Raw genomic sequence first — 17,215 nt, 5'->3', positions numbered from 1 at the left:
ATATTTTAAAATAATTAAACTTTTACTTTTAGTCCTACTGTGAAATTGTTAAGTTGTATATTCTGTAGTCAATGCGGCAAGCCTGATGAGGAAATAGGTTTTTTTGTTGTTAACGGAAGTTGCGAAAAAATCAACATGGATCTATTAATAGCACTTGCCGAGAAAAGCAAGATGGCGGCGCTCAGCAGAAAACGCTTGACGGACATTCACAAGCATCTCATCAATGGGCGAACGGCGGCTTTTGCTCGATTATTTCATTCCACAAGACTGAATCAGCAAAATGAACATTCAGAACAACAAGGTAATTTCTTTATATGCCATACTGGCTGGAACAGTATCGCTGCTGCCGCAAAGTTGATCAAATTCAATTTGACTTTGGCTTGGACTTTGGGCCGGCGAGTGAGTGAGTGAGAGTGGTTTTGCTTTCCCTTTCGGGAAGGACTTCCGTAACGAGCGACCACCCCATCAAACACAATAAAGAAGAGGCCTAACCCTAACCCTAAGCCTACCCCAAACCCTAACCCTACCCCTACCCCTACCCCTAACCCTAACCCTACCCCTTACCCTACCCCTAGGCCACCTCTATTCTCACCCGGAGTGAGAATAGTGCAGGCGAGTCTTGTGGCTATTCTCACCCGGTGCGCGTTCACCAAATTTTGCGTTCAACCTAAACCACAGAATTCTACACTGTGATAACAGAAAAATTGTAGAATTCTGTGCGTGAACAAACGTTCCATTACATCTGTAGCCTACTAAAAGCGTACAATTTTGTCTGTGGGCAGTGGAGAGAGAGAGAGAAAGAGAGAGAGGAGTAGCGCGAGAATTTCCGGCCAAAACAAAATGGCGACCCGCGTAGTTCGGCTCGATTCGAAAAGTTAAATAGCCGTAGCATCTTTGTAGACAACCAAATTAATTTACTTTTGTGTTTTAACATCATTTTTTAACTTTGTTTTGGTCAATTTGATCGTCCGCACCGATAGACAGTATTCAGAAAGAGACAGAGAGAGAGAGAAGAGGGGAGGAGTTGATCTTGCGAGAACTTCCGGGCGGGTGAGAATAGCCACTTTCCTACCCCTAACCCTACCCCTGTGTCTCATAGTGGTCGCTCGTTACGGAAGTCCTCCCCGCTTTCGTAAGAGGCCTTTCTTTGTCAAGCTAGCTGACGGCACACAGTGCAGTTTGGCTAGTTTGGGCCTTTAGTCTTTAGAGCACAGCTCAGAGTATAGTCTTCTTCCTCTATCACTCTGCTGTCTGGACTTAGTCAACGTTCTCTTACTCTTGCAATTTGATTAGTTCTAGATCTATATCTAGATCTAGCCTTCTACTTGATTCACCTCACATTTCACCAATGATCAGTCAATTACAGAGGAGATCTATTACTTAACTACTGGTGGATCCAGGGGCCTTGGACGTGTTGGAGTTTTCCTCGACAATCTGTCTTACCGGAACTGAAAAAATTGTAATGAATAGATCTTCGAAAGAGGCTAGCCGTACTTAAGTACAGCTAGACTTGTAGTCTAGCCGTACTTAATATGATGGCTAGACTGACCATTTTTTAAAAATAGGCCTACTGAATTTTAAATATAAATTTTTAGTGTGCAGTACCTAAAGTATTTGTATTTGAGACGAAACCAGGTGCCTTAATGACAGTGCATGTATTTTAAGGCCACCTCTATTCTCACCCGGGGTGAGAATAGTGCAGGCGGGTCTTTTGGCTATTCTCACCCGGTGCGCGTGTCAACAAATTTTGCGTTCACCCTAAACCACAGAATTCTACACTCTGATAACAGAAAAAATGTAGAATCCTGTGCTGTGAACAAACGTTCCATTACAACTGTACTTGAAGCCTACTAAAAGCGTACAATTTTGTCTGTGGGCAGTGGAGAGAGAGAGAGTGAGAGAGAGAAAGAGAGAGAACAAAACAAAATGGCGACCCGCGTAGTTCGGCTCGATTCGAAAAGTTAAATAGCCGTAGCATCTTTGTAGACAACCAAATTAATTTACTTTTGTGTTTTAACATCATTTTTTAACTTTGCTTTGGTCAATTTGATCGTCCACACCGATAGACAGTATTCAGAAAGAGACAGAGAGAGAGAGAAGAGGGGAGGAGTAGATCTTGCGAGAACTTCCGGGCGGGTGAGAATAGCCACTTTCTATTTTAAACCTCCTGTTTTCTAAATGTTAATTGGGCCTAAGATAAGTACGGCTAGACTAGCCGTACTTAATATTGATGGCTGAATTGTAAATGAAATTTTTTGTTTGCTATGCCTAAATGATTTGTATTTCAGACAAAACCAAAGGTGCCTTACTGGCTTGCATGTCTTTGAACCTGAATAATTGATAGATCTAATGAGACCTGTGTACTTAACAGGCTTGAGTCGATAGGCCAAACCTAGATCTAAGTACTTAAGCCACTTCGTAGATCTTCCGGTCCGAGATTCGCCATTGAGAGATATTAAAAACTGGGGAAAATCATGAATTCCTAAGGTTGAGACATAGGCAAAGTCAGACCGCTGGTCTGGTATTCTTCAATCTTACCTCTGTCTTTCTTCCTACTCTGCTGTTCCTGCTACCTCCAGTAGGCTATGTCTCCTTTCTTTACACCAATGATTACTCTTGTCAAATCATGTGCAGCCTCTTCACTATTCTGTTATTGAGAGAGCACCACATCACTTGAATTTATAACAGCCTCATTCTCCTTGCACCACTCTTCAATTGCTCTCAGGCGCTGTTGTAGTTTCTGATCTATCAGGCCCGTGCTCATAGACATCATCTGCAATGGTTAGAGTCCTTCCAGTCTGGCAACTATCATCCCTTTCCAGATCCGCTGTGTAAATGTTGAACAATATGGGGGACAAAGGTGATCCGTGAGGTAGACCTGGTGCTATCTCCTGGGGATCTGACATCCATGTTCCACATCTCAATGCTACCTTTCTTGTTAGCATTGCACCAGCAACCTGTCGAACCAGAAAAGGGTCAAGATCCAGGTCTATCATCTTGTGGATTAGCTTCTCATAATCCACCCCATTGTAGGCGTCCTCCAGGTCGATTGCAGCTATGACTGTTTCCTCTTGTGCTTGAAAGCCCTCATAGATGTATATATATATGCCTTTACAGATGCATTGGTGGTTGTGTCCCTTCCAGGACTAAAGCTGCCCAATCCATTTGGGAGGAGATTGTTTCTCTCCAGTTCTCTTGATAATGTTCTTGCTATCACTTTCTCCAGGACCTTACCAAACACGCATAGTAATAACTCTGTAACCGTTCGGTGCCCTGTGATCTTTGCCTGGTTTAGGTATTGGAGCAAGGTAGCTGTGTAGCCATTCATCAGGAATCGCACCTGTCTGTATGCTTTTATTCATCACTGCTGGTACCTCCTCAAGGTCTTCGTCAAGCAATTTAATTTTTGCAATACAACTTGAACTTGATAATGAATCATAGAGTATGATAGAGTGCTAAGTTGTTTAGCTAAGAAGTGCTAAGTGATAGAGATCAATAATCAATGATAATGATAGGCAGATAGTTATGGTTTTTGTGCAGCCTGCATCCAGTCTCAGCAGTGCCTGAAAAAAGCAGGCTATGTCAGTCTGTTAAGTGGGTGGACTCACAACTTTGGTTGACTTTTGGGTAAATTTGTTGGCGCTTTTTCTGTAGTTCTCACCCCGCTTATTTGGGCCTAGATCTAGATCTATTACGGGCTATATTTGATATGTGGCGAGCGAGAGATATCAAACCTATCTGCAAAACATCAAATTATGGGAAAATTCTCTGAACCCCCCCCAATGTATTTTTATTAGGTCAGCCGAGACTCTTAGGTTTCCCTGGCCCGTTGCTGTTGACTAGATCTTGCCGTGTTTGTTTTTTTAATAAAATTTGTGTGTGTGCCCAAAGAAGTACCAAAAGTCGGATTTTGACCATTTTGAGTTAAGGGTTGTACGTTGTAGGAAATTCTATGCTGAACACAGGGGTTTTGAATTTTAAAAATATCTCAAGTAGTTTTTGAGATATTGCACATTTTGCAAGATAAGGAATAAAAATATAATTTTGAGAAAATGAGCTTATAAGTTAAACAAATGGGAGAACTCTCACAAACTAAAAAAAACCTGTTTTTTTAAATGTGTATTTATTCATGGAAAATTCTTCTCCAATTTGGCATTCAGTTGACATCGATATCATGAATGGAACTTAATTGTAAAACATAGCCGGGAAGAGAAAACTTTCTTCAAGAATTGATTTTAACCCCTTTTAAAAGCAGTTTTAATTATTTGTTTTTATAATGCCCTTCCCGTAAAATAATTCAAAATAAAACATTTGGAAGTCAAGTCAATGAAAACCCTTTGAGGACATTGTAAAAAAAGTGTTGGATCTTTTTTTTTTAAAAATGGAAACACATTTTGGTCAAAAAAGTGATTTTTGTCATTATCAGCCTGTAGCTCAAAAGGGTCTGGGGCGACTTTTGGTACCTTTCTCTAGGCGCACACACATTTATTAATTTGTGTTTATCTTTTATAAACAATCTCAGCTATTCTCATTCCATAAATTTACCTTCTCATCAAAGTTGTACACACACAAACACACGCACACACACACACACACACACACACACACACACACAAACACACCCAAGCGCGCACACACATACACACAAGCACGCACACACACACAGCCCAAGCAGTCGGCGATGAGACCTAGTGACATAGCCCTTCGCACGCTAAGCGGCAAAGCGGGCAAAGCGGGCCCACCACGGTGAGATCTAGTCAACTGGCGAGGGAAGCCCCGGAAGACGACAAAAATAGATGGCAGAAATATGTCATCTATAAATAATTGGGCCAATCACAGAGGTGTGCTAGGTGCTCACTGCAGCTTCATGTAATTTGTTTTCACTTTCAGTGCCACAGAACTCACGGAGGGACTGTAGACTGCTTTTACTTTTGGAGGCCAAACTTTCATATTTTTAGTTGCAGAACACATACAGTCGAATCTGTCTTAACGGAATCTCCCTGCTCCCCCCTTGTTCCTCTTTAATTACCTAGAATCCTGTCTAAAGCCGAAATGGAATGAAAAATCCGTCAGAGGATTTTACCTGTCTAAGACAAAAAATGCTTTGCCACTCAGCCCTGATTTGAAATAAAAGTCTCTAATTTGGTTCCGCCAGCTCAAAACTACACCTTGAATGCCACCAAGCGAGGAAGAGGGGTAGGGGGTGCAATTTGGGGGGGGGGGGCTGAGCGATGTAGATGATCAGGGTGGTGTGGGTGTGAAATTTCACGAGTACCTGTGAAAGTCCTTGAGTAACTTTCCTGGGTAGCCAGAAGCCAGAGGTGTGAAATTAGTTTGACCAATTCATTGCCTGCCGCCCTGTTTGTATGGCCAGCTGAGAAAAGAGTTCCTCGAATCTTTGTTACATGGCAATGAGGGATGGCATTGGTTGGCTGTGCTTGTTACCGATGGATGGGGCTATGGGGTGGAAGCAAAGATGTTCAAACGTTTCTGTTTTTATAATTTTAATAGGTCAAACGGAGGAGGAAACTATGGAATGCAAGCACTGGTGGTAATTGGATTAAGACTGACAGATGTCATTATCAGTGAGAATAGCAGTAGAGGTTTGAAGTTTTGACCACTGCATGCTGACCTGACAAGTGACCCTTGATCCCACTCGCTGGGCCTTTGAAACCCCCCTCCTTCTCTCCCTTAAATTCCCCTCCTGTATACTGAAAGTGAAAGTGTCTAAGACGGAATTTTTTTCTGGCTCCCTTGTGATTCTGTCTTACATAGGTTCGACTGTATTATGATGATATGGCCTCTAAAACTATCGTAAATCAATTGCTTTTAAAGATATTTAAAACCTACTTACAAAACATCAACGTATGGAAATATGTCTGGAAATTTTAGATGAATTTGATAGACTGTTAATGATGGGTTAATCAATTGTTTGCTACCTTTTTCATCAAAACAGAAGGAGAGTTCAGAGTGTTTGAGATCGAAGGTCTGAAGCCTGTGAAAACAGAAAGGTTTGCAAGACGACAAAAAAAGAAACCACCCCCACCACGGTTCCGAAGTATGGCAACGGATCAGGACTGGACAGACGTCTGGCCCACAGCGTCAACATTTAAATGGTCTGCTGTTCCTTTCCCAGTTCGTCAAGGCTTTGTTGAGGTAAAGAGGCTTCTTGTTTAGTTCTAGATGTTTTGAAATTTTAAAATATTCTAATGATACGACATGCCATTTCAAGATCAGATTGTTGGCTATCTTGGTATAACTATAATAACTAATGCTTTCATGTTTATGTATTAGGTTAGGGAAACAGATCACAAAAATTATCAACTTACTGTCTAATGAAATCATAGATCTGCTATAGATTTTATCTTTTCATTGAGCACATTAATTGCCGCTTTTTTTTCCCCTCATAAATAATAACTTCACTGGTTACGTTTGGTGGGGGGAGGGGGGGGGGGGGGGAGTTGCTCTTCTTTATTGTAAATGGGTGATCAGTAATTTGCTTTATGATCCATATAACAATAGAATATTTGCTCCCGTTTTTCTAGAATTCCTCAAAAAATGAAAGTGTATTTTGTAATTTGCATAATGATTAATAACAATGGATTATTGCTCCTATTTTTCCAGAATTCCTCAGAAAATGAAGGTGTAGTTCCTGCAAAATATGCTAACTTGGAACTGATGAAGCCTCCCAACTTCCTTCACTTGACACCTGCTCATGTGAAAAAACACTGTGATGCTTTAAAAAGTGAGTGCGAGCGAGAAAAGCATGGATTTGTAGTTGTTGAAATCCTTTCTATTCTCATCAATTTTGAAAATAAGCATTTATCTGTCAAGGCCTTATGTTTTTAACAGACTAATCAATAGATAGAGATATTTGAAAGACTAGTGCAGGTCTATGGAACCAATCATATAAATAAGTGGAAGGTCCTGAGTCCCCAAATTTACCGCTATGGAGAAGCATAATCTACCGAAAATGTCATTACTGATTAAATAGGATCATGTTACTAAATTTTTTCGATACATAAATGAAACGTTTTTCTCAAGAGGTCTTTTAATGCTGTAATCTATTCATTTGTAAGAGAGCTTTTTCTCATCTCTTTGATGCTCAGATATTTACATTTTCTATTGTATGTTTATTCACTTTCCAGTACGCAAGGGTTAATGGATTCTTTTTGTCAATGAAATGGAAAAAAAAGGGTAAGTTGAATTTTTAATATTCAAATAAGATTTTTATTTTATGTTTTAAATTTTCAGAATTCTGCACTGCCTGGCCTGAGGGGTTGGAGACAGAGGAAGACTGTCGTCATCATTTTCCTGTTGAGTCGGTCACCAGTGACTATGTGTTTGCTGCCCCGTCCCTTAGAGATGACAGAGCTCGAGTCGCTTCAATAAAGGTTTACCTACCGTCTTTTCGTTTATTAATATTTCAAGTAATACTCGGCACTTGAACTATAATGTGGACTCTTTTATTATTCATCTTTTTCTCTGAATCTGTGTTGATGTCCTTTGCATACTTTTATGGGTATAGGTCTGTGCAATACTAATAGTCACAAATAGATAACTGATGCTAGAGTACAAGTTTGTTATGAGTAAACTTGATGCTTGACTGGATGGGGGGGGGGTTGTTCTCTTTTCTGATTTTTGTAATTGGGAAAAGCAAGATAAAATGGCGTATATATTCGCATATAATACAAGCAATTTTTTAAAAGAATGAGGTAAAAAAAGTTAAAACCTCACCCCATATAAAACATACAACATGCAACCAGAATTGAGCAGAACAAGGAGGAAGTAATGCAAAAATCAGATTTTCCTTTGAACAAATAAACCTCCAACACATCTTGGCATCTTGTTTTAATTACCTGCCATTCTAGTCTCACTATTTAAATCAATCGCAATGTAACAACCAACAGTTCATATAGTGAAAGGTAAGACACTATATTTTACGCTTGACTAGTTCTTGATTTATACCTGTTGAGCCCTGTCCAACATGTCAGATAGGCACCCCGTTTTATATACATGACCTACAAAATTGAACCAATTTTGGAGTCAATGTATAACACACAGCCCCACATCCCCGCGCGCGTATTATATGTAAAGTTATGTTAGAGAGGAGTATATACGATAAAAAATGTATAATTTATTCTTAAAAAGTCTAACAGTATTTGTAGCTTTGCTCTTATGGGAAGATGATGATACTAGGAAGATTTTTTATTGCTTCGTTAAATCTCTTGTGTGTATGGTATCACAATTAAGTCTTTTGCTAGTGACCATTTTATGTTAGTTCTTCTTCCTGAAAATGTTTTAGTGGGTTGTTAGTGGATGCTCTGGTGTGGTTTGCTTCTTCTTCCCTATCAAACATCTATCGTCTTTATCTCCCTCCTTCTTTTTTGTGTTCGTTACTCTCTTGTAACACCTCTAATCTTCAGCACTTATATGACCTTATTGTGTTGCGAGTGCCGTAAAACACTTACTAAAACATAAAACAAAATGTTTTAGATGTAAAAAAATCTATAAATGGTTTCTGAATTACTTTCTTTGTGGCTTGCTCTGGTAATCAGTTGTTTTTTGCTTTTTCTCTTTTAACTTTCAGTTAAACCTCTCTGATTTGGAGCTGGATTACCATTCGAGGGATAAGTTTATCCGATTAGTGGGTGATCGATATAATCCTGACACAGATGAAGTGATCTTTGAAAGTGACAGGTAAATATTAAAGTCTGTGATTCAACTTTTTTTTTCTTTTTAGAAAATAACATTTCTTACTTAGGATCTCATAAATAAAGATGGGTTTTTAAAAATAATTCTGGGGTGAGGACTTAGACCAGAATAATAGTAAAAAGAACCAGTGGTGGTAATGAAAGAGAAAATTCTTTCAATTGCAATTCGTACAGTTGAACCTGCTCTAACAACAACACAAGCAAATTACCACCTATCACTATACCCCCCAATGCATTTTTTTATTTATGTGTCCTGACACGGTGGAATCAGGCACTCATCAATTTTTGGGCATATGGAGTTACTGGTATCATCTTAAAGGTTGTTCATTTGACCATCTTTTGATGAAAAAGTACACGTCTATCTCGAATAGAAGTCGAGATATTTGCGATTGAAGGAGGTTGGGATCGCCTAGTTTCAAATGTAAAATTAAAGAGAAAATGGCCACCAAAGTTTGGTATAAAAGGTGTTGAGTCAAAGAACACAAATTAGAAAAAGATTGTCAAACAGGAGGGAAAATGCCGATATTTTCGATTGAATTATTTTGACGAGTGCCTGATTTCACCACGATACCTCACGTATTATAATATAATGACACGGTCCCAGAGGACCAACTGTAAGATGACCACTTTTCTCCTCAACATTGGGTGGTAATCTTGTACAGGTTCAACTGTAGTTGTCTCATGGCCAGAATAAAATCAGTAAAATTCATTTTATGATCTTTTCAAAAGGGTAAGGTGCAGACTCACTTGAAATGGAATTCAAATTCGGTTTTGCCATGTTAGTTTATGTTAATGGCAGTAATTAATTTCTTTGAATGAAGGTGTCTCACAGTGGTATTTTGTGTTGCGTATAATCCTGTTTATTAAGGCAAGCACTAATACACTTTTGGGGGTGTTTTTGGCTTGAAAAAAATCGATTTCCAGATTTTGGGCTAGAAATAATGTTAGACCATCATACTACATGTTCCACATGTTTCCAAAGCTTAGAAAACGCCATAAATATACACATTTTCTGTTTTTTTAGCCTATGGGTGATATTTTAGGATCCCAAAAAGGGCTACGTTGTTAGTTTTGGGTTATAAAACATTGTAGCAACCAATATATATAAATATATATATATATATATATATACAGACCTGCCACTCATCCCGATTTTTTGCCCCCAATCTCAAGCATCCAGATTTTCCCGATTTCGATCGCCAGTATCCTGATTTTTTTCGTTGCGTCTGTTGCATCTGATTCTTAGAAAAAAATATAAAAAGTTTTGCAATCTCTTTTGCTTGGAAGCACCGATTGGATTTTTTATCGGCAGGAACTTGGAACGCTATTTTCTAAAGCATCTATGCCGAATCTAGTAGACTCACCCACAGTATTTCAACTAAAATCGACGTAGTATCAATTTTGAATTCCGACTTGGATACGCTCAAGATCTACTTTCGCTTTTATAACCCAGAATTCTCCGATGGTGTCTTGATTACTGTAACAATTATGACATGGGCCTAAAAATAAGCTATTCATTGTTCAGCCGTTGCTTTAAAAGTAATAAAAGCAAGCTTTGTCTGGGTGCTGGTTATTCGGGCCCATCATCAAAACATGTCAGTGAAACTTTCAAACGCTCATTCGCATCACGTGACCTGACCTCGTACGTGTGAGTAGTGCGTGTGTCGAGGACCGTTGGCTGTCGAGGTCAACAAAGTTCATTCACACCGGTCGCATTGGTCGAGGTGTTTGGGGGACTTAACCGGGGGGGGGGGGGGTATTTTTTTTTCACTTGGGCTTAAAGTGTGTGCCGTGATACAGGTGCTAATTGAGGGGAAAGGAATAACAAAAAATAAATAAATGAACAACCTTGGCGAGATTTTTTTTCGGGGCGGGGGTGGGGGAGGTGCCTTGAGTGAATATGCGATGGAAGTCAAACGTTGTTACTGTATGACAACGCGGGCTTTTTGCATGGATGATTAGAGTTATGTGCCATCTGTTTTCAAGACTACGAAAGTTTCAGCATTACTGCAACCTGCGCTCCCCCAGTTTATCCAACTCCGACTCGAGTACATATTATGCTGTCTTTCAATTTTCTCTCTATTTAGAGGCCCAAACGTGAAATTATTCCTTCAAAAGTTTTGTCTTGCATACTTGCCCCATGAAGGGGAACCATGACCCCCCCCCCCCCCTCCCCAGTGCCCCTTATCACTGATTTGCCGTTGATCCCGATTTTTTTCACCAGATCCTGATTTTTTTACTCTAAAATCCTGATTTTTAGATTTCATAGAGTGGCAGGTCTGTATATATATATATTGTTACTTTGAATAGAAGGTTGGCATGCTGTACACCACTGAAAACGGCATTTAGTGCTCAATCTGGTAAAATAACTCCCAGCACTGTACGCATTCATTCAAAAACACTGAAAACCGTTGAAATAGGTCACCAAATCCTGCCAAATAGATTCAGGGATTTCCGTAAGAGCAGATGACGCAGTCATTTCAATGCTTTTCTCCCTTTGGCATTTTCAGCATGGGTCTCTTAAGATTTTCTCAAATTGCCAAGTTATTTTTCAAGATATTTATATTTTTTTTTTCTCAAACTATGCGTAAAATAGTCTTAAATATAATGTTTTCTTTTCATTATGACACATCAAAGTTTGTTAAGTATGTACCCTAAAAATTTGAGGGCTGTATCTTAAATAGTTTTTTTAGAAATTAGAAAATCTGAAATTATAAAAAAATTCATGATGGCCGCCATGGTGACCACATTTTTTGCGAAAATTAAAAAATTGTTCGAACATGTTTTTTATATGACCCTTCAAATCAATGGTACTGTAGTCATGTTTCAAGATACTGTTGTCATGAACTGCAAAAATTGTAAAAATCTGTTAGTGCTTGCCTTAATACTGTTTCTACTCCTTTTTTTTTCTGGTCAAATGTGTGTTCTGATAAGGCCATTCTTGTTTCATTGTTATTTCTGTTATTATTGCAGATGTCCACTGAAGTCTCAGAATCTGGAATACGTCAACTTCTTGTTAACAGCTGTTTATTTTGAATCATGGGTAAGTGTGTTGTAAGTTGACAGTCGTATTTATTTCGAGGATTGACTCAGAGCACTCACTGGTTTATTTTTTAAAACCAAGTTGACACTTTTGTGTCTGTGTGGTTGCTTTTAGATGTGACTTCTAAGGGTTAGGTCATTTACTGTCATGGATTTTGGTATTTTAAACATTTTTTTCTGTACTGTATATACAAATGTAACATTAACAAATTGCGATGAATTTTATGCTTTTCTTAAACAGCTGTCCACTGTCCACTTTTTGGCTAATGTTTAAAAAAACTTGTTCTTGGATAAACCCTTGTCAATTAAAAATTTTAGTTTGAAACATAAGCTCAATTTCCATATTGAAAATCCAATAATATGTAAAGTTTGTGAGAATCAGTTTCAAGCATTTAGTGCTAAGAATGTAATGTTATTTGCTATTCTAGATTTAGAAATCTTATTGTTGACTGATGGACATATTAAAGAACAAATATGTGCTTTTTTAATTTGTGGTTGACAGCTTTTTCCTTACTTGGCAAGGAACAAGTCTTATAACTTTTTACCATTTTATCGGCAGAAACGTGAAGGCTGGGAGGACCAGAAAGAGTTGTCTGACATGGAGAGTTACTTTTGGGACATAAATGCCTCCAGGAAAAATATGGTTAGTCTTCTGAGGACTATCAAGGAAGCAGATGAGGTAATTTCAAGAGAAGGACTTTGTCTCTTCACCATGGCCATTTGTGGTTATGAATTATGAAGCTTATATAATCTCTCTTTTTGTTACAAGCTGATATAAAATTAACATCATTTCTTTAATGGAAGAGGTTGTTAATAAGCAGGACCTCCCAATTTTAATAGAAATATCTCCATAGAAGGAAAGTAAAAAGTCCTTGAAATATATCTACTGGAAGACAACTAGGGAAGGGATTTATACCAGGGTCATGTGCACAGCTGCACATTGCGATGTTGTCTAAGTTAACCATCATGTCTGCATGATAGGCTTTACTGCATATGATGCTCTTTCTCATATCCCTCGATTTGTGAGGTGTTTGCATGTGGTCTGCTGCTTGTTCTTTTTTGTGTTCCTGTGGTCCTAGAATGTTCCTGGCATAATAGTGTGGCAATCGTGGGTGTACTAGCTTTGTACTCGGACTTCATTTATTCGAACATGTGGAAGTGGGTGGTTGGCAGGTTCTTTTCTGTGGTTTGCTCCTTCTTTTCTATCAAACATCTATTTTTCCTATCTCTTCTTTTTGGGTTTTTTTTTCACTCTGTTGTACCACCTCTTGTCTTCACCACTCATATGACAGTATTGTGTTGCAAGTGTTGCAAAACTTACTGAAGCAAAAAACGAGTGGGTGGTTGGCGGGTGCACTGATGTGGTTTGCTTCTTCTTTCCTATGAAACATCTATCGTCTTTATCTCACCTCCTTCTTTTTTGTGTTTGTTACTCTCTTGTAACACCTCTAATCTTTGGCACTTATATGACGTTATTGTGTTGCAAGTGCTGTAAAACACTAACTAAAACAAATAAAACAAGAAATTAGATTGTAGAAGGTTGTAGAAGAGTTTAAGATAATCGGCAAGTATGCCTATCTCCCTCCCTCCCTTTGTTCTCCAGCTTTTCCATGACATTGTCCACCTAGATCTTCCAAAAGATCATCTTTAAATTTTATATTTAGTGCGCCTGTAATGATCTATGTGTTAGCCAGTTGAGTAGCTTGCTTCCAAGAGTGTAAATGTGTTTTTTTAATCCAGGGGAAGTGATCACTGCGGTGTTTAAAAGGATCAGGGGAAGTAATGACATGAATTTCTTGAAATTGAACAGGTGTCTGTAAAGAAGTCCTGTAATCAAAAGCAACGGTTTTTTTTTATCCTTCAGAACAGTGGATGTTTGATTGGCACTGCAGTAACGTCCACTTCATGTGCTTTTTTTTGTGTCACTGTTGTGTCAGAGTTTGTTGCACCCTGGGAAAAGTTGTAGTTATGCTTACTCTGTGTCAACTCCTTCTCAACAAAGTGGGTGGTTGGCGGGTGCTCTGGTGTGGTTTGCTCCTTCTTTCCTATAAAAAAATCTATGGTCTCTATATCCCCTCCTTCTTTTTTGTGTTTGTTACTCTCTTGTAACACTTCAAATCTTCTGGCGCTCTTATGACCTTATGCAGTTGCGAGTGCCATAAAACACTTACTAATACTACTAAAGTAACTTCTCAACAAATAATACGTCCCACTGAGCAGGTGGGCGGAAACTTCTGGTGGTATGCTCTACTTTTAAACCATCTCTCCCTCTCTGTCTTGGATATTTCTCATTGTCTCACTCTTTCCAACACTAAATAACCTTTCTTGAGTTAAAATACGTCTCTTCAGGTCAAATTGCACCCCTCCTTACAGTTATTATATTTGGTCGCTTTTAAGCACAAGGGGGTTATCCCCTAAAATGCTGTTTTGAGAAAATTTAAGTAAAAGTTTTTGAATCCTTATTCTGTAAAAGACAAGGAGAGTTTTCTCTAAAACCAAATAAATATACACACCAATGAAACCAAACTTTCTCCTATAGGTAGGACAATACCCACTTTTGATGTAGGTAAAGATTTCTGGAAACCCCCGAAACCTGGGTTAGCCCGCTTGTCCTTAAAAGTGACCATTTTTGCTTCATGGTGTCATGTTAAGGTAACTTTTTTCCCACTTCTGCAGAAGTCTCCTGAGGCTGACAAAGGTTTGGGTTATCTCCCCTCGGACGTGGCGAACGAGGACGCCATCTGCCAGCTGGAGGAGGTACAGCAGTACAAGGTGGCCGTGGAGGAGCTCTTCAACGAAGGGGAAAACATCGAAACTCTAAACAACTACAAGGCAGCCGTGACCAAATTATTGAATCTGAAGAGTGATGCAGCAGTATAGTTTTGTTCTATGCTTTTCTTTATGGTGTGTTTTAGTGATGCTGTGGTGTGACTGACGTTGAATGTGTTTCACAGTGAATGTGTAGAGAGTATGAGTGGGGAACTTGGTGCTGCAAAGTCAGATATGGTGACCGTATTTTTGTAAGATTAGTTGGATGTTGTTTTCCCAATTGAAGATTGTGTGATTTAAATATGGTGAGTGTCATGAAAGTGTGGAGAGTGAGCTTGATGCAACTTTGGTCAGAAAAGTATGTTTTTTAAACCATCAGTATGTTTTAAATTTTATTTTAGGATACTGTGATAGTGTTTTTTGAAAAGTATGATTGATGAATTTGTGAGTCGGAGAGTGAAGCCCTACCACTCTTTGCACAAATTGTCAGTCAGTGTGACGAACTACTGGAGTGAAATGAGTTCAATGACTTTTGTAGACTGCATGTTTTTCTTGTTTTTGTTTTGATGGCTTTGTTTACTGGGAATGTATGTGATGTGATCGAAGATGTTGATAAAGAGAATTATAGCATGTTCAATGTAAATAAATGTAAAGAAAATCACATCTTTTTTGGGGTTGTTTTTCTGACTCTTACTGCCTCAACATGCTGCTCAGGAATGGGTGGGCATACCTTTCATTTTTAATTACCTGTTTAAAATTTGTTCTAGAATATTGTAAACTGTGTCACGTTTTGGTGGAATCAGAATTCTTGGGCATACAGAGTTATTGATATCATTTGTCTTGCTTTTGATGAAAAAATACCTATCTATCTTGAACAGAAGTTAAGATATTAATGATTGAAGGAGGTGGGGGTCGCCTGGTGGCAGGTAAAATAAGGGACAAAATGGCTGCCAAAGTTAGATGACTTCCAAAGTATGAGTGTCCGTGAAAACTGTGCTTTTGATCAACGGTTTTTCAGTCAAATCCATGCTGGAACGGGTTTTTTAATTTTAATGGACAAGAAAGGTGTTGAGCCAAAAAAAAGAAAAAAGAAAAAAAAGTACGAACAGCATGAAAAATGACGGGGTTTTTTATATTTCATTGTTTTGACGAGCACCTGAATTCACCAGGAAACCTCGCAAGTGATGGAGTAGTCTTTGTTCAACTCAAAGCTGTTTTATGTGAAATTCCTGTTTCTGTTACCATGCAAGGCTTTCTAATCCCTAGGGGTTCCCCCCTCTATGATTTGCAGCTTCCCTTAACATGAAACCAGCTTAACATGAAGAAATTTTCTGGTCCCGAGAAGCTTGTGTTAAAAGTAAATGTAGGGTTTTACTGTTTGTTTGAAAATTACTGCAGTACTGTTCTCCCTCAGAGAGAGAGAAAGGGAGAGAGTGGGGATGCGTGAGATTGAGAGAGATATTGTGGTTGTAAGAGAGAGAGAGAGAGAGTGTGTGTTTGAGAAATTGAGAGTGCATTGAAAAAGACTCCACAGAAAATGTGACATTGTCGTAATGAGAATGAGCGAAATCGTGTCCTCTCTAAGAAGACCATAAGAAGAAGACTAGATAGTGTCCTTTCCATTCAGACCAGACCTGTGTGTGTGTGTGTGTGTGTGTGTGTGTGTGTGTGTGTGTGTGTGTTTGTCCTGCCACATGCTGTGGGCAACTTCACTCATAACCCCCACCAACACTCACACACACACACATACACACGCGCGCACACACACACACACGCACACTTTTTCCCCCTCGCACTCCCAAAATAATGACCTGTATGGATTGGCAACAACGTATTTACAGTACAGAGTAATCAGCATTGCAACATTAGAGTTGAAATTTACTACAGCACTGTTCTCCCTCAGAGGGGAGAGAGAGTGGGGATGCGTGAGAGTGAGAGATATATATTGATGTTGTTGTAAGAGAGAGAGAGAGTGTGTTTGTGTATGTTTGAGAGGTAGAAAGTGTATTGAAAAAGATTTTTCCTCAGAAAATGTGATACTGTCTAAATCAAAATGGGCGAAATTGTGTCCTCTCTACTAAGAAGACCATAGCCATAAGAAGAAGACAAGATGGTGTCCATTCCACTCAGACTTGCGTGTATGTGTGTGTGTCCTGCCACATGCAGTGGGCAACTTCACTCATCATAACCCCCCCCCCCCACACACACACACACACACACACACACACTCACACACACACACTCACACACACACACACACACACACACATACACACACACACTTTTCCCCTCGCCCACCCGAAATAATGACCTCTATGGATTTGCAATAACGTATTTTCAGTACAAGGTAATCAGTATTGCAACATTAGAGTTAAAATTTACTGCAGCACCGTTCTCCCTCAGAGGAGAGAGAGAGTGGGGATGTGTGAGAGTGAGAGATATTGTGGTTGTAAGAGTGGGAAAGGGAGAGTGTGTGGGTGTTGTGTGTGCGTGCGTGCACGTCTGTATGTGAGTGTGTGTGTGTGTTTGAGAGAAAGAAAATGCATCGTTGAAAAAAATTGTTCACAGAAAATTTGACGTTGTCTTTAATTTAAAATGGGCGAAAATCGTGTCCACTGAGGAACTCATTTAAGAAGCATGTCCTTCCCACACAGACCTATCTGCGTGTGTTTTTTGCCACATGCAGTGAA

The 17,215-nt window shown here is 39.1% G+C and overlaps 1 protein-coding gene across 1 annotated transcript; it reads left to right on the top strand.

The window, feature by feature from the left end:
- The first annotated feature begins 140 nt into the window (after window positions 1-140).
- On the top strand, window positions 141-15,186 carry LOC101863403 (28S ribosomal protein S35, mitochondrial). The gene is made up of 8 exons (XM_005090831.3): window positions 141-301; window positions 5,957-6,156; window positions 6,625-6,745; window positions 7,255-7,394; window positions 8,591-8,700; window positions 11,688-11,757; window positions 12,316-12,435; window positions 14,433-15,186. The coding sequence occupies exons 1-8, from the start codon at window positions 172-174 to the stop codon at window positions 14,634-14,636; spliced, it is 1,095 nt and encodes a 364-aa protein (XP_005090888.1). The 5' UTR covers window positions 141-171; the 3' UTR covers window positions 14,637-15,186.
- Window positions 15,187-17,215: the final 2,029 nt, after the last annotated feature.

The sequence above is a fragment of the Aplysia californica genome, unplaced genomic scaffold (genome assembly GCF_000002075.1).
Source record: "Aplysia californica isolate F4 #8 unplaced genomic scaffold, AplCal3.0 scaffold00022, whole genome shotgun sequence".
Lineage (NCBI taxonomy): Eukaryota > Metazoa > Mollusca > Gastropoda > Aplysiida > Aplysiidae > Aplysia > Aplysia californica.
The sequence above is the reverse complement of the archived record's forward strand: the minus strand, read 5'-3'. Positions and strand labels throughout refer to the sequence as shown.